The sequence below is a fragment of the Vicugna pacos genome, chromosome 27, assembly GCF_048564905.1.
Source record: "Vicugna pacos chromosome 27, VicPac4, whole genome shotgun sequence".
NCBI classification, from domain to species: Eukaryota; Metazoa; Chordata; class Mammalia; order Artiodactyla; family Camelidae; genus Vicugna; species Vicugna pacos.
This window is the reverse complement of record NC_133013.1, coordinates 26305317-26326451: the sequence shown is the minus strand read 5'-3', so window position 1 is coordinate 26326451 and position 21135 is coordinate 26305317. Positions and strand designations below refer to the sequence as shown.

The following is a 21135-nucleotide window of genomic DNA, read 5'->3' as shown; positions in this document are numbered from 1 at the left end:
TTTCATATTCCTTTTTTTTTTTTTGCATTCATGTCTCTAATCTTCCTGGAATGTATCTTTGTGTACAGTGTGATATAGGAACCCAGTATTACTTTTTTCCGTATGGGTGACCAGTTGTCCTAACACTATCCTTTTCTCACCGATTTGGAAAGCAACCTACACTTCCTCCCTGGGCTGCCAGCTGACGTAGGTTCCCTTCCTGAGCTGTGGTCCTGTTGGCAAGAAGAATCCGAGCCTTACTTCCTGCCCACCACTAGCAGTTGTTTCCCCTTCCTTTGAGTTCTTCAGGTAATGCAAGAGTCATACTCTTGAATTTTGCTTCCCTCCACTTTGGAAATGGGTCACTTGAAATTATTCCTCAGTAATGTGCTTGGGGAGGTGGGCAGGGAGGAGCAGACTACTGCTGACTTCACATGCTGGGCTGGCCTGAAATGAGCTGTTTACGTTTTTGTTGTTATTTATTAAAGTGTAACATATGCTGTGTTTTGTTTTGATGGATTTTGTTAGAGAATATGAGCTTTGTATTGGATTCCGTTTTCATTTGGATCGAGAAACCCTGGACCTTGTGTTGTCTAAGTTTCTACGACAACCAAGTTGCGTCTTTTTTTCTAGCCAGACTAAGTGACATTCTGTTCCTTGTTCGTGTCATGTTCCTCTACTCCTCTGTACGTTTGTGTTTGCTCTCCTCATTCCTAGAATGACTCCCCCTCTTCTCTGGGGGTGGGGAAGCTCCTTCATGTTTATCTTCCTCACAAGTCTGTGAGTTCTCACTGTGTCGTCTTTATCTTTTAATCCTGTTTGTCTTGCACAGCTCCTGCAATGTAGAGGGAGCCCTGTGAATGCTCATGAGTGGTCCTGCATTCACTGTGTTTGTGGTATTCTTCCCGTATCAAAGTTTTAAAATTTCTCTGTAATGTGATTTGACATGGGCTGATCTGAGTAAGTTAAATATGTGTGTCATATTGGTCAGGTCCTGCCTTGTGTACTCAGCCTGTTTGTCTCAAATTTTCTGAATCCACCAAGCTTCTTATGAAAATAGTTTTTTGTCCTATTGTTGTATATGTAAATTTTCTAACCATCTCTTTGGTACAGGCTAGTTGGGACCCTTTTATTATTATTATTTTTAACCAATGCCCTTTGCCCTAAATAGAGCATTTTCTTTTCTGATCCAGGGTTCAGCTCTGGTTCTTCTTAACCTGGTTATGGTTCATTGAAAATTCCAATTATACTTTGCTCTTTGTAGCTCTTTAAAATTGTACTCTTAATTTGAAAAGGCTTTCTTTTTATTTTTATCCTTACCGATGGAGCATTAGAGGAGGGCATGCCTGGGAAATGTGGTTTGTGCAGAGAACATCCTTTCCAAACTGACAAAGAATTAGCATCCACTGCTTTTTTCTTTTTTAAAATTAATGTTTTCATACTGATCTAGTCATTGTACACAGAAAACTTATAGTAGGCCCTATAAATTAAAGGTAAAAAAAAACTTTGTTATTTCTTAGAAGCTAAAAGCTTTTCTTTTTGCATTTGGTCTTTTGTCACATATATTTTCTAATAATGGAAGATAGAGAACTGAGAATTGGAACTCTGAATTGTGACTCTTCTCTTTTTAAAAAGCTTTACCATGTTTTCTTGTTTGTACTTTTAATGTCACTTATTGTTGTCTAGGCTGTACTGAAATAGCAAGGGGTGGCATTATACCCAGCTCAGCTGGTTCACTGCACTGTTACAATCACTGCTACTCATGAAATCTAAAACTTAAAAGCTTGAAAAGATGCCTGTGGTGCTGATATAACACGGCTGAAGTGCCACTAGAAATGAATGCAGGTGGAAGTGCTGTATTTAAAATTCAAGAGTTAGATCAGAAATTGATATTAACTGTGAACAGTGTGAACGTACATGGTTTGATAAGGATTATAGTTCAATTCAGCCATATATATATTTCTTTATCAAAACTAAATTCAGTCATTTTTAGAAATGTTGTTTTAAGTGTAAATCTTTGGGGGGAATAAATGTAAATAAATGAATGGGTTTTATAAATCCTGTCTTACAGAAGCCAGTGACCACTTCAAACTTAGATGCCCCTTGGAAGACCTAAAGCAATACAGGTCTGAGAGAAGGTACTTATATAAAGTTATGTACTAACTTCATGAAAACCTAGAAAGGATTTTCTAAATTACCAAGGAGAAGATCAAGAGTTACTGACTAAATAAAAGCGGAAAACTTTGGTGTGTCCAATAAAACCCATAACCAAGCTAGAAAAATTTAAAGTGAAGTGAAGAAGGCCTTTCTAAATCAAATATAAAAACTGAGGAACCCAGAATCTATAAAAGAAAAGATTGATAAGGTTTGCTGCATAAAAAAATCAGTATTTTCTGCATGGAGAAAATACCATAAACAAAGTTTAAGAAAAAGAATAAGGAAAAAAAAGATGACAAGTCAAAAAAAAATTTTTCAAGTCAAGACAAAGTGTTCATTTCTTGAATATATAAAGAATGTCTACAATGCAATTAATAAAAATAAATTATAACTGAATTAAAAATGGGCAAAGGTTATAAAAAGATTATCCACAGAAATGGAGACTATGTATGTGTATAATTTAGATAAAAATATATCACATGTGCATATCTGCTTGTTTGTGCACAGCGTGTGTGTAGAGGCTTTTCAGGAACGTGGTGACAGTGATTGCCCCGGGAGGGGAGCTGGGCGGCTGAGGGCAGAGAGGACTTAGTCTTTACTTTGAAATATTTTTATCTTTTGATTTTTCCATACATATTAAATAGATACTCTGTCTATATGTATATGTACACATTTGTATATTTTTAATAAAAGTAGAGATATGGAAAAGTTTCCCAGGGAGGTAAGCTTGCCCCCAGGCTGAATCCTGAGGAAACATAAATTAAGGTAGATGAGCAAAACTTTGGAGATGATATTGATGCAGTACCCCATGCCATGAAAATGAGACCAAATTCTGGGCTAAGGCTTTCTCAAAGAGATGTTATGAAAGATGTTGATAGGCTCCAAAATTGCAGTCTTTCTGAGAATGCACCTGTAGATTCCACTGCTCCCAGCACCCATATTGGGGGAGAAGGTTGAGAGAACGTCACCAGAACAAAGGCTTCTTCTGTGTCTTTAGACTTTTGTCTTAAGAGATTTCAGGTCCTTAATTGTCCTTATGATTTCTTGGCAGCTTGTGATCTTCAGAAGTCTTCTATTTATAAACTAGAATACAGAGGTTCATAAACTTCACCCTTCCCGCTTACTCCTCTGCAGACTGTATGAAAAATTTGGTTTTTATCCTGAGAGAAATAGGACACTATTGAAGGATTCTAAGCAGGAGGGTGACAGGGTCAGCTGTGTTTTTTAGATAAAAAACATCTTCTCACAGTAGTGTAGAGATGAGGTGGGGCGGGCAAGAGGATACTTCTGGGGTACAAGAAAGATGGTGGCTTTTACCAGGATGGAGAGAAACGGATTGATTGGAGAGATTTTAAAGCTAAATCAGTCACGAGTGGTGGTGTGCAGATGGGAGGAGGGGAGCGTGAAGGGAGACTTCTAGGTTTCGAGCTTACACAGCTCAGTTGAAGGTGGTGTCATTGACTGAGGTTGGGAACTCTAGAGAAGAGCCAGCCTGGCAGCAGGTGTGTGTGATGCCCACGGCTCTGGTTCTGGACAATTGGAATTTGAGGTGTTTGAGACACTCGAGCTGAGATGTCAGTTCCACACGTTTTCGTTTACTGTTTAATAGTTACCCTCCCGGTTCTTTGAAGGTCAGAGAGAGGTCTGCACTAGAGATATGATTTGAGAATCGTAGGTATTTAAATAGTAATTGAGACTGGGTGTGGTGAGGACAGTCTGGGGAGGGGATCAAAAAATGAGCAAGGGAAAGAGGAGGTTGAGCAGAATAAGATAGCGAAGGAGGTGGCAGAAAAGGAGCTGTCAGAGGAGGAAGAAGGCTAGGAGAGTGTGGGGCCATAGACACCAAAGCGAATGCGTTTCAAAAAGGAAAAAGTGGTCATCTCTCGTTAACCTTCTTCAGCCTCAGAGGGCTTCAGTCCTCCTTTGACCTTCTTTACCTTGATACTTTTGAAGACTACAGGCCAGGTACTTTGTAGAATTCCCTCGGTTTGGATTTGTTTGATGCCACCTCCTCCTGATCAGGCTCAGGTTGTGCATTTGGCAGGAATGCCACACAAGTGAGGGTATCGTCTTCTCGTTGCATCTGCCAGGTGGCGCATGACTTCCACGTGTCCCATTTCTGCCAGTGGTCACTTGATCACTTGATTAAGGAGGTGTCTGCCAGGTTTCTCCCTTGTAAAGTTACTCTTTTTCCATTAATAAGTGTTCATGAGAAAGATACTTTGAGACTATCTAAATTTCCTGTTTTTTCATTAAACTTTTGATTTATTCCATTGTTTACTTGTATCTGTACAAACTCATGGTTTTCAGTTTTATTCAGTAGGTTTTTTAGAATTTATTTTTATTGAGGTATAAGAAGCATTAACATTATATTAGTTTCAGGTGTACAACAAAGTGATTCAATATTTGTATACATTGAGACATGATCACAATAATCTAGTTAATACCTGTCGTCTTACATAGTTACAATTTTTTTCCTGTGATGAGGACTTTCAAAATCTATTGCATTAGCAGCTTTAAAATGTATCATTAATTATACAGTATCATTAATTATAGTCACCACGGTGTACATACATTACATCTCCATGACTTACTTGTTTTAAACTGGAAATTTGTACCTTTTGACCCCCTTCACCTGTTTGAATGTCATCCTTGAGCTAAGAGACAGAGGTATACAGTATGGCCTTTGCTCTCAGGGGCTTCATAAATGAGGCAACTGCACAGTACAGAGTGGAATGCACTATAGCAGTGGTGTACACAAGATACGGGAACACAGAGCATCAGTATCTCTTTCGGGATGGGCCAAGGTATAAAGTCTCCTTAGCAGAGGTACGGCTGGAGTAAACTTTTTTTTAAAATGTATTAAAAAGTGCTCAAGAAGATCTAGACAAATCCACAGTCACAGCGGGAGACTTTAACATACCCTCTTAATAGCCAGTAGTAGAGCGGACAAAATGAGCAAGCACATAGAAGCTGAAACAAAACAATGAACAGTGTTGGCCTAATCGACACATAGAGCACTGTACCCAAAATGACTTGACATTTTTTCAAGTGCATATAGTGTATGTGCCAAAATTGAGTATTTGTTGGCCTAAGCCGTGCTTAGAGAAGATTCTGTAGTCGTTATAAAAGCATATTAGAAAAGTTGAAAGACTGAAAATCAGTGATTTGAACATACCTTGAAAAGATGGAAAAATAGTAATAACAAATGAAGCCTATAGGAAACAGAAAAATCAATGAGTTAGAAAACAAATGCGCAATAGAAAAAAAATCAGCAAAGCCCAAAACCAGTGCTTTGAAAAGATGAATAACATTGGTGAACCCTCACAAAGACTGATTCTTTTAAAAATAGGGAAAGTTTAATATTAGGAATAAAAAGAGGGATATCACTGTGGAGCCTTCAGACATTGAAGAGATGAAAGAGGACGTATTTAACATCTTTATATCCTGCAATTTGATTGGATGAAATGCACAAATTTCTTGAAAAAAAAACTTACCGAAACAGAAAAAGGAATAGAAAATCTAAATAATATGATGTTTATTAAGAAATTTAATTCCAGGGAAGGGGCGGGAAATAGCTCAGTGGCAGAGTGCATGCTTAGTATGCATGAAGTCCTGGGTTCAATTCCCCATACCTCCATTAAAAGAAAGAAAGAGAAAACTAATTCCATTGTTGAAGACCTTCCCGCAGAGAAAACCTCGAAGTGTATAAATTGTCTGGTGAATTCTTTCAGATATTTAAGGAAGAAACAACACTAATTTTACACAAACTATTCCCAGACAGTAGAAGAGGACACTTCCTGACTTCTCTTGTAGGAAAGAAATTATGAGAATAATTTACAAAAAAAGGAAAATTATAGAACAGTTTCTCTTACTAACCTTTTTATGGATGTAAAAATTTTAACATAATATTAGCAAATTGAATACATAAAAAGGACAATATGTTAAAACAAAGGTTTATTTCAAGTATGCAAGGGTACCTTAATATTAAAAGATTGATGTATTTCACCACATTGACAGAAACTGGAAGAATTATATTCTTACTTTGATGGGTACAGACCTTTTAGCCTAGCAGAAAAGGCCCTTTTCAAGGACTTTACCCATCTCTCTAGCCTCCTATCCTTGCCTGTTATATACGCACATGTTCCTTTAGCTGTATGTGAAACGTGTTATTTCTTGACTCTGCCTTTGCTCGTGTTGTACCACTTGGTTCTTTACCCTAATAACTAAGACTTGTCCGTCCAAAGTCGTTCTAGGATTCTGGGAAGACGTTGGCAGCAGTCTCCTGTCCCCAAATTATAATAAAAGGCATCTGCGTGACTGCTGCCTCCACATTCAATATGCAGAACGTTTTCTTACCCTCAGAAGGAGTACCCTTTTCTGTAAATACCACCCACATCTGACCCTAGACAACTACTGGTGTATCTGCTTTCTGTTAGTATAGATTCAGTTTGTATTTTCTAGAATTTCGCATAATCAGAATTGTATAATATGAACTTACGTGTTTGGCTTTTTTCACTTAGTATGTTTTTGAGATCTGCCATCTAAAAACATTTTTTTTCCTTCTTTTTTGAAAAAAAGAACCAGAAGTAAAAGTACGCAGCTCAGATAAGCGATGAAAGAGCCTCTGGAGAGCAAAGCTTTTGGGAAGACCTTATTCAGACATCGTACGGCCAAGGGCAGCCACTCTTGGCAACCCAGGTTTTGAGAGTTGACCAGGGAGTAGCCTCGGCCATGATCTCGCAATTCACAGGGGATTGGGCTGGTCTCCTCCTGTCCTAATGAGATCCTCCCTTTAGGGGAAAGTTGGGAAGAATAAAAAGGAAGTAGAAGTGGAAATGGCAGGGTTTAGAGAGGAAGGGGGTGCAGATGCAGAAGGTCAGAAAGAGCAAATAGAGCCGCCAAATGCTTACCTGGTCCAGTACCCCCGATCGACGAGCCGCTGTCAGGAGGGAACGAAGAGGACAGAATGGAGTCCTAAAGGCGGCCGCACTGTTCAGTCCCATTTGCAGTGTCTGGTCCTGGGGAACCCTGAGCAAGCAGTACCCACGAATGTCCTGTCTAGGGTCCTGCCAGATTCGCCATTTGTTGGCAGATAGAGGGACTCCTAAATTAGGAAGCCCACCACAGTGTGGGTCCTTGCCACCGGCTGTGAAGGAATTTGCACAGCAGAGGCAGAGGGGCAAAGTGAACAGCTGCCTTATTGCTCAGAAGAGAAGAAGGAAAGAAAAGCGATCTAGTGGGGCGCTATCAGCCAGGGTGGCTGGGAGAGAGAGCTCTCTGGTTTATCCTTGTGGTAGCTCTTAATTATGACAACAGGGGCCAAGGTGAACATGGATAACTAAAATCTGGAAATGAAGTTCATAATTTATAATACTTGAAAACCAAAGCTTGAGGCTCTCTATGTAAAAGTGTGGTGTGGCGCTCCACCTTGGAGTCACATGGCATTCTGACCACTGCACCTCAGGGAGACTGTCCCAGTGCTGGAGAGCATGGGGTGAGGGATGAGTCAAAGGATGACTGGAGGAAATGGGGAGTGGTGGTGTCAGAGGTTGGCATTCTTTTTTTATTCAGTAGACATGCAAGATACAGAGATAAATGAAACACTTCTTGCTCTCATGGAGTTTGCAATCAAGTGGAAACTAGAAAGGGAGTGACAGAATGGCAGTCATGCACACAGATGTCACAGTGCATAGCACCCCTGACTGCTGAATTCAGTGCGGACTTTTAGCCCTTATTTTTACTCCAAACCTTGGCACAGTACTGTTGACCACTCACTACTTGAAAGTCTCTCTCCTCCAGGCTTCCACACGCCTCTGTCCTGGATGTGATTTCTTGGTGGTTGGCTGCTCTTCTTTTTGTCTCATGGTCTACTTGGTATTTCCTAGAGTTCCCTCTTTTCCTTCCCACCCGATACTGCCAGTGCCCAGGCCCCACCCCCCACCCCCCACCCCCAGCGCTTCCAAGGGATACGGTGGATTCTCATCAGTGAGCAGTGGGTTTTGACCAGGTCGGGAACAGCTTCCCAGCAGCAGGGCAGGCGCTCCCTGGGGAGTCTGATGCTTACTGTTTTCTCCTTGGGTAGATTCTGTGTCTTTTTAAACACCTAGCATTTTGAGAAATAGGAACTCAGTGATGTTAAGTGAGTGGCAGCAGGTGCAGTATGCTGTGGGAGCACAGAGCAGGTCGCTTAACTGTCTGAGAAAGTTAGAAAAGGCTGCACAGAGGAGCCGCCAGTTGAGCTAAACTGAATTTACCAGAAGGATACGCCTTGAAGGAGTTTCAAAGAGCTGGATTTTCAAAGATAGGGAGGTCAATTATTAAAATGTAGAAATATATGAATGACAAGTGGTTAGGTACACAGACTTTTTTTTTTTTACTAAATCCCGAAACATTAGGATGAGAAAGCTCTTTCTAAATCTTGAACAAGATTAGTGTAAGTAAAAAAAAAAAAAGGAAAATAATGTTCTGCATCACTGGACAGGTAATAAATCTGTGGATCTCTTTGTTCCCAAGAAATGATATTGGCATGAAATACTTTGCTAATTTTTATGAAGCGTTTCATTCTTTCATTCACTCAACTCACTGAAGTATCGTCTAGTATCAAAGACAGTAATACGTATTGTATGTACAGTAGTAAGCAAGACAGAGCCCCTGCCTGATGGGGTTACAGTCTGGTGAAAAACAGACATTAAGCAAATACTCAGTACAGACACATGTACAAACTGCGATAAATGCTATGAAAGAGAAAAAGTAGAATCCTCTGGAGAAATGAAATAGGTGGCCCAGTTGAGATGAGGGGTGAAATGAACAGTGGTCAGAAGTTACTTAGGTGGAAAGCCAGTGGGAAGAGGCAGAGAGAAAGATGTACAGAGTTCTAAGGCAAGACGGTCTGGACAAATTGAAGAGGCAGAGCCATGAAGTGGCTTAACTCAGATGCCGTAAGGAGGAAGGCCATAGCTGCTCCCGCATGGCTGCTGCAGATCCTGAACGGAGGGGCTGAAACCGACCCGGTGGCCTCTGGTAAACACTGTGGTAGTTGCCAAGGGCACATCCTAGAACCTGCCTGGCCTTGCCGAGGGCTTCCTCCTCATTCTGATCAGGGAGAAAGAGATGTAACTAGTCATGATAGGATGTGGTAAGTACAGCAAGGTCCTGAGAGCACAGAGCTCTGAGAGCCCGCCAGCCTTGCCTTATGGGGAGTGCTGCAGATAAAGCAGGGTTTTAAAAGAGGAGTGAAAGTGGAAGGCATTTCAGGAACAAGTGATACAACGAAATCAAGGTGTGAGGAGCGGCCTGATGCAGCAGTGACAGTGCAGGTGGGGAGTGTGGTCAGATGAGAAAGCTTTCTGGGGACAGGATCTGTAAGACTTGGAGACTGACTGCTGTGGAGGGGGGAGTGAACAGAGGAGCCAGCATGATACCAGGTTGATCAGTAGGGGTGACTGGCTGGCGTGTATGATGCCATTCATGGAGGCAGCACACAACAGTATGGCAGTGTGTGTGAGGGACAACTGTCACGTCCCAGCCTGGGCAAGTTGACATGGAGAGAGCTGTGAACTGGCCACGTGGAGAGGGCTGAGGCCTAGAGGGAGGGAGAGGTGAGATCAGGCCAGGACCAGGGGCTGTTCATTTCTTGTCTTTTTAATAAACTTTTTATTCTAGAATAGTTTGGGGTTTACAGAAAAGCTGTGAAGATAGTACAGAGTTAGTTCCCATAGTCATACCATTTATTTAGGTCCTGCTTTCACCTCCTTCTTGAGTTTATGCCGTATTGGGATGGGTGTCTTTGCACAAATATTCCCATGTACATGCACACGTGAGGCTTCATGTGGTTCAAAACCGAAGCAGTATAAAAAGACATATAGTAGAAAAATCTTACTTGAACCCCTGCCTCCACCCCAGCTGTTCATTCGCACCCCCTCCAGGTAACTGTCTGTTAGTCTCTTGTGTACTGATCTTTCCGGTTTTTGAAATGTAAATACAGGCGGCTAGTAAGAATGTACATTATATGTTCCCTCCTTTTCTTATATAAAGGTTCTGTGTTCTGGATGCTGTTCTGTAGCTTGCTCTTCTGCTGAACGACACACTCTGGAGCTCAGTACAGAACCGCACTGTCTGGGGAGGAGCTGCAGGCCATGTGTGGCTGCTGAGCATTTGAAATCTGGCTCCTGCGGCTGAAAATCAGAATCTTAAATTTTGTTTAATTTAAATTTAGGTTTAAAGATGGAAGCATTAAACTCAACCCTGTTGTTTTAGTAGGATTACATTTCAGTTTAACCATTTAAAATACAACATCCAAATTGAGATGTGGTACAAGTGTAAATCACACACCAGATTTCAAAGACTTGGTACAAAAAAAAAGAATGTAAACTATCTTAATAATGTTTTGCAGTGTTTACATGTTGAAATAATGTTTTGATATATTAAGTATTAAAATTTTACTAATTTCTTTTTGTTTTCAAAATGGGACTCCTAGAAAATTTTAAATTATGTATGTGGTTCAAATTATACTTTTGCTGGACAACACTGATACAGAGCATCTTTTTTACAGTTGTATGGTATTTCATTGCATAGAGCGACATACTTTAATTAACCAGTCTACTGTTGGTGTGTACTTGAGTTGTTTCCAATCTCTTACTATTAAAAATACAGAAATGCTTAACCTTGTCCATGCATCACTTCGTATGTGTGCAGGGTGATCTGTGGAATGAATCCCCAGTTCTGAGGTTGCTGGACTAAAGAGTAAAAGCACTCGTAGTTTTGATATTGCAGTGTTGCCCTCTATGCATAAGAGTTGTACCTATTTGCACTCCTGCTAGCAGTCTGTGTGTGCACCAGTTTCCCCATATACTGCCATTTTAAACCACAGTATCTACATGTTGGGGGTATAATAGTGACTATGTTTCTTTTTGCTAATTCTGAGAGAATAGTAAGAAGAAATCACAAATGATTTACTTAACTTCATTTTCTGTTTTTTTTTTTTAAGAAAAAACCTTTCCTATTGATGATAAAACTCATAGAATCAACATTTTAGAATGGACTCTTTTTTAAATGAAAATGTCAAGGAATTAACCCAGTTTTCCTAGACTACAAATTTCTATGAAAGTTGCAGCTTTCATCATGTTCAGATCTAGGAAGAGAGATTTTGTGAGGGTTCAAGTGGATAAGGATCTTTTTTTTTTTTTCAAGAGCTGTCACCTTTTCAGATCCCTCCAGCAGCCTAACACTACAAGGCAGAGGGCAGTCGCATGATTTTGCGTACTGTCAGCTTATCAGTTCCCTGGATGAGTGCTGAACACATTCTAACTAAATGGACTACTTAATTGAAGAAATCTGACAATGTAACTGGAGCTTATGAGTGGCCATAATCGTTAGAGCGTCCGTTCTGTTTACTTTATTCATAAGCTGCGGATAAAGTTTATCTTTCCACCTTCAGGATCCAGCTGCTGTCCCTCTTCTGAGACGTGTGTGCTCTCTACTGCCCTCTTGGCCTTTTTTGTTTTTTTTAAATTGAAATGAAGAACTAAACATTCACCATCCAAAACCACATTGCTTCAATTTTTCCATTCATAAGAGTCTGAAAATGAGATTCTCATGAAGAGAATTCTCACTATGTAGTGAGGGATATGGCAGGTAAGTTAATAAATTAGTGTAATATAAACTCATTTTGGCAAATCCTGGAGGCATAGAAATGTATTTTATAGTATATATGACGATGGGCATTTTTACTGTCTTTAGTATTTGATTGATTTTTCCAATATGAGCATGTTAAGCAAAGGAATAAAAGCTGAAACTGCTGACAACGATGCAGGAAGAACGCTAGGACACGGGGACTCACTGGAAGGGTCATCCTTGGCAGTTGGTGATACTGAGTCATTTCTGTTGTGCTTGCGTTACAGAATAAATAAGTATTCAGCTTTCTAATAGGAAGCAGCTGTGCCATAGGGATTCTTCATGTCCCTGTTTGCTTCTGTTGCTAATCTTGCTTAATTATTTTGTTTCAGGAAGGGTTTTCACTCATTGGTAGCAAGAACTGGTTGAAGATTGTAAGACGCGTGGATTGTCTGTTATTTGGAACAACGATAAAGGCAAGATGCTATGTGGCCAACTGTTTTTAAGCAACTGATCATACTCTTCTCATCTTCTGGGAGGGGGCGGGGGTGGGAGCTTCTCTTTGCAGGTGAAATGGGCCTGGGAAGAATACGCATGTTTAAGAAAGGTTTGCACCATGAGCAGAACAGGACACAAGGACTGCCGAGAGGCAGAGCGTAGTTAGCAGGAGGGTGTTGCCGAAGAGCCAGGGCTTTGATTGGTCTGTCAGTACCTGTCTGACAGAGCCGTGCAGCCATTCTCCATCCCCCAAGTGCAAGTTGCGAGGAGGTGAAGTTTCATCGTTTGTCTTGCTATTTAGATGATAAAAAGGTGTGTATTTTCAAGTGCTTCACGAATGTCTCTTCTTTTTTTTCTCTTTAATCTTAAAAAATAGAGTTTTATTTGCTTTCTAGCTGTATTAGACATAAAGAATAATCCCATCAAAGAAATATGAAGATTAATCACCTGGCTTATTTTCTTTCAGAAGTAACTATAAAAACCAGTCTATTAATACTCACTAAGTAGATAATACTGCAATTTAGCTAAAAGATCCTACTTTGTAATGGGCTTATAGACTGAGAATTGAAAGAGGTCTTCCAGGGCATCTAACAGGAGAGTCTTTATCAGACCCTCCAGAGGGCCCTCAGAGAATTCAGAGGGTCCGTAAGCTGCATGGATTTGCACTGACCTCTAACTGAAATTTACCATTTCCCTCGACTATGAATGCTGGCATCAGACCACAGTAATTTCAGACCTTTGCACCTGTGGAAATCACAGGTATTTTCGTATCGTTTCAGTTGTTTCAGACCTTCAGGTGTTACTTATGCTCATTACTGCCCCCAGGCTGTGGTGGCTGTTAGTCCTGCTGCTAGATCATTTAATTGAGTACGTTAATGAGGACATGTATATACATTATTAGTTCATAAATTAGTGTTTTAATATTGTAATAAACTATTTCATTATAATTGATTTCCTTTGTTCTCTTACGTATTTTGTATTAAAAACATGGTTCTGAGAAGCGGTCGTCTGGCTTCACCAGATTGCCAGAGGGGTCTGGAGCACATACTGAAGACATTCAGGAGCCCCAGTTTTCATTTTGCATGTGAGGAGACTGAATGCAACATAGGCCAACGGCCGCGGTTGCAGCTAGCTAGCAGAAAACTGGGCCACCCACTGGTCTTCTGACTCCCAGCCCAGGACTGTGTCATGCTGAAGGAATGTGCAAGTCTTTTAAAAAGTTGTACGAGGCCATGTCTGATATTTGAGTTTTAATTTTTCCTGATTATGTGTTATTATTAAAATCTTAACTATAAAGAGAAAAATAAAAATCAAATAACTTGACCATTCAAAAATAATCATTATTAATATTTTGAAGTTTTTATTAGGCATATATATTGCATCAGTTAAGACAGTGTTCAGATGCAGACAGAAAATCAAGGTATACTAGCCCCAAAATATGAGGGTTATTTTTTTTTTTCCACTAAATAAGAAATCCAGAAGCAGGCGGTTGCTATTGTTGGCTCAGCAAGTCCCCCGGCCAAGCTCAGTGCCTCTGCGGTTCCCTGGGCCTCTCCCTCACATTTTCAGAATGGATGCTGCAGCTCTGTTACATTTCCATTCATGGGAGGCCAGCTTCATCTGTTCCTTCTATAAGGAAAGCATAAGCTTTCCTGTTAGGCCCTCCACCTCCCACAACCCCTGGAAGATGTCTGCTTGTGTCTCATGGACCGAAACAGTGTAATGTGACCATCCCAATCTGCCAGGGCCAGCAAAATGAGTGTTTGACTTTTCCAGCCTCTGATGTGGATTGGCTTCTGGCAATGAACAGTGTCTGCCATATAGATAATTCATAAATTTGGGATTGTGGTATACAGAGTGCTTTGCATCCTGCTCTCATTTGGAACATCATATGAAGTCATTTCTTAGTCTTTGAAAACATGATTTTTCATGACTACCTAGAATTTTTATTGTTTGGATGCACCATGATTCAGTTACCTAATTCCCAGTCTTTCACTGTTGTAAAAATGTTTTGATTTTCATACGAATTTATTTACAGGTTGCTTGAGATAGAAGTACTAGAAGTATGAATATTTATTTTGTAAAGGTGCCCTCTAGATAAGTTGTCCCTGTTTCTGCAGCAGTAACAATATGTAAAAATGGTCACTCCAGATCCTCTCCAAGAGGGTGTTACAGTTTAAATTTAAAAACTAGTTTCCAGTTTGATAGGCAAAAATGAGCGTCTTCCTTTATTTGCGTTTCTTTGGTAACTGATGAGGATGAACATTGTGTGTGTGTTAGCCATCTGTATTCCTTCTGTGAGTCACCTGTCTACTGCTGTTGCCTAATTTTCCTCTTCAGAGTCCTTAGACACTCTGTGTATAGAGATTACATGTTAAATGCATGTATAGATTACGTGTTATATAGAAAAAAACGTATTTTATGTAGTTAAATAATTTTATCGATGTTGTGTACATATATCTTTCATATATAGATTTTTAAATACTTAGTTTAGGTACCTTTTGCCTATTGTGATTGTAAATGGTATTCTTTTGTTTATTTATTTATTATTTTTTAATGGAGGTCCTGGGGATTGAACCCAGGACCTCATGCATGCTAAGCATACACTCTCCCACTAAGCTGTACCCTACCCCTGTGAATGATATTCTTTATCCCAAAGATATTTCTAGCTGCTTATTACTGGATTTTTTTCTGAATTATTTTTAATTAGCTTTCTTATTAAACTTTTATTAGCTTTTATAATTTAATTTTTTAATTTTTAGGAAAGTAATTTTATAATCTGCAATGATAATTTATTTTCCATGGTTTATACTTTTTACTTTTCTCACCTTACTGAGTTATCTAGACTTTCCAGAACACTGTAATCGAATGGATATACAGCCATCCTTGACATCTTGCTGACTTGAACAAGAAGTAGTGTTTTGACATTAAGAATATTTCTGGCTGTTGATTGGATATTCTTTACCATGTAAGGGAGAAATTCTTTTAGTTACAGTTTATTAATATTTATTAGAATCACATATTAAATTTTAACATTGTCAACATGATGATTTTTTTTAATCCTTTGATTTGTTGATTTGATGTATTAATACTAAGCCAGCAGATTCTTCTTTTGCTTTACCTGGGAAAGGGTGCACGTCTGTGGTCTTTCTTGCTTTGGATAATTTTTAGTTAACCAAATATTATGTAACAAACATCACTGTTTAAATTGATGGAAAGAAGTATTTTGAAATAAAACTTTCATTCCTCTAACAGAAACTTAAATTCCATGGGTAGAAAAGATTATATGTCCTTTCTCTCTGGCCGAAATAGATTGTGGAAGTTCTGCCTCCTTGTAAGTTGGGCTTCTTCCTTTCCAGCAGTTGTAACCAAAGTGCTCTTGGCTGATTGGCTGGCAGTGGACGTGTAATTCCCTTTGGTTCAGAGGAATAAGCGTAAACCACGGCCTCATCCCCAGGAACTCACTGAGGACGTTTTTCATGGTTGTGTCTGGCCTCAACCTGAGTGTCACCTCTTGGTTTCAAGCAGAGAGTCAAAGAAAATGCTGAAGTCCTTCTCTGGTTGTCCTTTTCCGTATCCCTCCACCCCAGTTTCTGCAGCAGAGGAATTCACTACCAGTGGCGGGGGGCACTGCGTCCGGCGGGGGCCTAGTGATGATGGGACACTTCTTACAGCTCTGGGGGATGCATCTAAAGCCAGCAGGGAAACGTGGCCATGTTGTGGGGCTTCTCGTGTGTCCTGGCTGCCTCGCCCTGTGGTGCTGCCTGGGCGCCACTCCGCCATGTGTGCTTGCAACGTTAGCTCTAAAGCCTGCGGCTTAAGGTACCTGCATGGAGATGCTGTTCACCTGAGAGTCAGCATTTGGTGGGACCAGTGCTTCCCCGAAGGTGAAGCCTGATTTTTGTGTGTGTGTACATGAAGATTAGTGCAAAGAGACACGCGCTCGTCCTTAACTCTTCTTTTTCCAAGGAGTCATTGTAAAAGGGAGTTTTCTATTAGTGGTAATAACTTTAAATTGTTTTGAAGTAGGGTAGGCACAATTTAGCATATAAGCCACCACTTAAAATATAGTAATTTTGAACTAATCTCCTTAGATGGTAGAAACTGGAGACTGTATTTGGGACAGTTCATGGCTGTTGGTATATCCTTGAAAACTTTTCATAACTAGGAGCTCTTTCTGACTTTTAATCAGGGCATAAAATAAATCTCATCAAGATTTTTAACCTGGGAGTCCTTTTTGTTAACCTGGTGGCAGGTTTTCTACTGTGGTGCACCACGACACTGAGGATATAGGATGAAAATGTAACCCATTTTCAGATTTTTCCTGGTGTACCTTGGCTTTATCTTGAGTCCACATGCATTGAAGTGGTATTTCTGATTTCAGATGATAAGCTCAAATTCTGTCTGAGAATTTTACAGAAGCAAACATGGAGCAAGACAGCAGTTACACTACCAGACATATAACCTTCTCCATCGTTTCTTGGAACTACATTCCAAAGAAACCCTAACTATCCAAACTCATTCTTATGTACACTTACATATGTATAAATACTTCTAGACAAGTGGTCTGAGATTTGTGCCCGACTTATACACTTAATAATTATCTGTTTCTACATACAGCTTTCCTCTAGCTGTGAGGCACAATTGTTTATGTGACTGCTTCTCAAAAGATAATTACAGGACCATCATGGAAACAGCGAATGCAGAGGTGCTTCACATAGAGGTCCTCGTGTACAGTCTAAACCAGGGGGATTTGGAAACAGCTAATTAATTGTAAACAAGAAATCAGCTCGTTTTTACAGAAGAAGATTCATAGAATTACCAAAAACTAAATGTAGAGTTCTCCTCTCGGTTCTTTCCCCTTCCTCCAGGAAGGCTAGCTTTCAGGGACCCTTGATAATTTGGGGAGTACTCATCCAAGAGAAAAATGGCTAAGGAAATGAGTAGGCAGTAAACAAAAGGAAAAATACAAATGACTAATACACATAATAAAAGTTGTCAACCTCACTTACAATCAAAGAAATAAAATTCTCAGATAAAAATCTGTATTAACCTGGTAGATTAAAAAAAAAATTAAGAGTAAGAATCTCCAGTGTTGGAGGGTGCTGGGAAACGGGTAGATAGACTCTTAGGAGCAAATTGGTACTTTCTTGTCCCAGGGCAGTTTGGCATTAGGTACCAGCATACACGAATCCTTTGAGCAGGTCAGTCTGCTTTTAGGCATTAATGTACAAAAATGTATGTATAAGAGTGATATCCAAGCTTTGTGCTTTATAATAGGGACAAGAAGAGGTTGGAAATAATTATTTCTCAGTAGGGAGCTAGTTAAAGGGAACATTCTTTAGTCATTAAAAGTAACGACGTATACCATTTTTATACTTATTGTGAAGTTAAAGATTGTGACAAAACAGCAGTGTAGTTTAAATTGTATACATGTAACACATATGGTCTATATATTTTTATATACTATATATGTATATAACTTATATATTTATCAGTATATGTATAGGTTCTAATAGACATATATATTAAAAATATTTCCTTTTCATATTTTTCATTGTTGGAGTGGGCGGTAATAATAGATTACTTTTACACTCAGGGAAAAAATGTAAATGAATTAAAAAATGAAGAGAAGCCAACAGAGGCAGTAAAGGGGCAGTGGTGTCTCTTCTAAATGTGATGCCTCACCAGTGCTTAGCCATGCCAAGTTCTCTGTAACCTAAAGATGTGGCTTTGCCTGGTGGCTTTATCTAAAAATTTAAATAGTGTAAATTGTGAACAGGAAAATCAAGAATTTTTGCTTATAGGAATTTACAGGATTTTCTTAACTGTGCTTAGAAGCATTTTCCAGTCAGCAGGGTGATTTATGTACTTAATAAATGAAAAGTGTTGTTACTATGTTAGGTTAGCATGTAAATTTCTTCACAGAAGAAATTGAAGGCAGGTACACAAGGCATGGCGCCCCTGGCTTCCGTGCCCGCTGATAGCGCTGAACCGGGCAGAGCAGCCGACTAGAAAGAGAGGGAGCTGCTTCCATTCAAATAATGGGCTTGTTGTTGTTACCATTCAGTTTTATTTTTTAACTCACAACCAAATAAATTTGATGTTGTTGCCACATGTAAAAACTTTAATTCCATCTCTCCCACATTTGCTGATCTGCCAGGGATTGTAACTCATACAGTAGATTAAAGGCAGCATATGATCTGTGTGTGTGATTTGCACAGGCGTCTGGCCTCTTGATGGATTAAAGGGCGCTACAGAGATACACTAGCTCTTAGCATCTGCCTGTCCCCTGATCCCCAGTTTTGTTTTTCAAATTCACTGGCTTGTTTAATGCGGCATGTACCTGGTTAGCTCTTATTGTATACTCAGGTTTGGAAAATCTTGTTGAGCCAGGATTGTGCTCTGTTGTTTTCACTGATTTTCTACCTGAGGAATTAAGACAATATGAAATCTTTGTTCCAAAGACAGAACATGGATCTTTTACTGCAATCAGTGTAGCAGCCATCCTGGTCTTATGATGTGGGCTGTTCCATTTTTTCTCATGGCAGTTCCTTGAAGGAAATGAATTCCGTGTGAGGAACTGCTCCCAAAAGGAGGAAGAAAACTAGTTGTTGGCTTTTCTTTACCCGCATCAACAATCTGGGGTAACTGCTCCCTTGTCTGTACCTCTTTCCCTGCAAACAAAGGGAAGACCCCCAGTAAGTAAAGGTAAAGTAATACGACAAGGCTCACTGAGGATAACTTTCGACTTGTCAAACAGAACAAGAGCCGTATGTTCCGGGTACAGTTTGGTGGAGACTCGAAGGCGCGGGCGCTGGAACACTGCTGCGGCTGCGTGCAGGCCCTGGCCCAGTACGTGCCTGTCCAGGCGCCGGACGGAGTCGGCCCGCGGCTCGGGCCGCATCCCGACCCCCTGAGGGCAGGCCCGGGCCCGAGGGAGGGCTGTGTGTGGAGCGTCCCACTGCAGCGTGGGGTAAGTAGGCAAGGGTGCTGGCGGGGTGAGGCACCTGACGGGGTCATGCTCTATGGAGACCCAGATCACCCCATTTTGTAGGTTAAAAGATATCTAATGTTGGTTATTTTTAGGAAGTATAATTGACTTACAGTACTGGTTTCAGGTGTACAACATCATGACGGTATTTCTGTACGTTACAGAATCACCACCACAATGTGTAGTCACCATCTGTCACCACACGGTTATCACGGTGTCACTGACTACTTCCTGTGCTGTACCCTGTTTCCCTGTGACTTGCTTTGCAGATGGAAGTCGGTGCCTCTTAGTCCCTTTCGCCTGGTTTGCCTGTCTCCCCCCGCTCCTGTGCAACCACCAGTTTGCTCTCTGTATCTCTGAGTCTGTTTTTTTGTTTTGTTTTTTAGATTCCACATACTTCATTGTGTGTGTGTATACCTCATTTCTGTATATATTCCGTTATGTGTGTAGAGACACACACACACACACACCCATCTTTATCCATTCATCTGTCAGTGGACGCTTAGGTTGCTTCTGTAGTCTGGCTGCTGTAAATAATACTGCAGTGAATACAGGGTTGCATGTATCTTTTTGAAATGGTGTTTTTGTTTTCTTTGGAAAAATACCCAGGAGTGGAATTGCTGCATCATATGCTAGTTGTTTTTACTTTCTCTTCAATAAGTGGTGTTGGGGAAGCTGGACCACTTTCTCACACCATATACAAAAATAAAATCAAAATGGATTAAAGACTTAAATGTAAGACGTGAAACCGTAAAACTCCTAGAAGAAAACACGGACAGTGTACTCTTTGACATGGTCTTAGTGATAAGTTTGTGGGTCTGTCTGCTCAGGCAAGGGAAACAAAAGCAAAACCAAACAAACGGGATGGCATCAAACCAAAAAGCTTTTGCACAGCAAAGGGAGCTGGTTACAAAGCAAAAGGCCACCCCGTGAGTGGGCCGAGATGCTTGATGACGATATATCTGAAAAGGGGTTCATATCTAAAATATACAAAGGGCTCGTATCACTTGACATAAAACAAACAAACACTTAAAAGGATGGACGGAGGACCTGAATAGTCGTTTTTCATGCAGACGGCCAACAGACACAGCTTAGCGTCACTCATCATCAGGGCAGTGCAGATGAAAGCAACGAGGGAGCACCTCACGGCTGTCAGAAGGGCTGTCATCAAGAAGACAAGGTGCGGAGGGAAGAGGACCCTTGTGCACTCTTGGTGGGAATGTAGGAGTGTTGCAACCACTATGGAGAACAGTGTGGAGATCCCTTAGGTCAAAGGATTTTAATACAACAGTATGAAGAGTTCATTGCTGTGATTTCATGTTCTGTGTTGCAGCTAACCTTTAAGAAATGACCACTTGCTGAGTTTTGGTGTCATATCAAAGAATTCCTGCAGTAACCTGAAGACACTCTCAAAGGAACTCTGCCTTTTCCATCTGTATTCCCTATGAGAAGCCAGGTTTTCTTTGGTGTGCTGCAGCCAGAGCAACACGTGTCAGCAGCTTGGATGCAGAGTGGGCAGGAGAGTCACCTGGACGTTAAAGAGATTTGTAAAAATGAGGACACTTTTGTGTTAGGAAATAGTTGTTCTTCAAAAAAATATTTTCACTATTGACCTATATAATGGGTTTATTAATTTTTAAATGAATTAATATTAAAATTTTTTGTTTTAATTTCTAACATATAAATATCAGATGTAACTCAAACAAAAGCTGTTTTAGAGCCTCAGTAATTTATGAGAATGTCAAGGGGTCTTGTGATAAAAGTCTGAGAATCGCTGTTACAGAATTGCTCCTGGAAGCGCACACTCCAGCCTGCCTTCGGCATTGTTCCTGACGACGTTAGCACGAGCATCTGCGTCCGCTCTGGGGCGAAATTCCCCAGTTTCAAGCTGG

The 21135-nt window shown here is 40.3% G+C and overlaps 1 protein-coding gene across 7 annotated transcripts in view; it reads left to right on the top strand.

Moving 5' to 3' along the window:
• Positions 1-21135, top strand: part of REC114 (REC114 meiotic recombination protein) — a 69474-nt gene that overhangs the window by 29668 nt on the left and 18671 nt on the right. For 3 of the 7 annotated variants that reach the window (XM_072951065.1, XM_006213764.4, XM_072951070.1), the window contains exons 3-4: positions 12144-12227; positions 19013-19225. The exons of 1 other annotated variant lie outside the window; for it this stretch is intronic. In XM_072951065.1, coding sequence (XP_072807166.1) covers positions 12144-12227; positions 19013-19225 — 297 coding nt within the window. The remainder of the gene's footprint in view (positions 1-12143; positions 12228-19012; positions 19226-21135) is intronic. 3 more of the 7 variants (XM_072951066.1, XM_072951068.1, XM_072951067.1) reach the window with 2 other exon arrangements.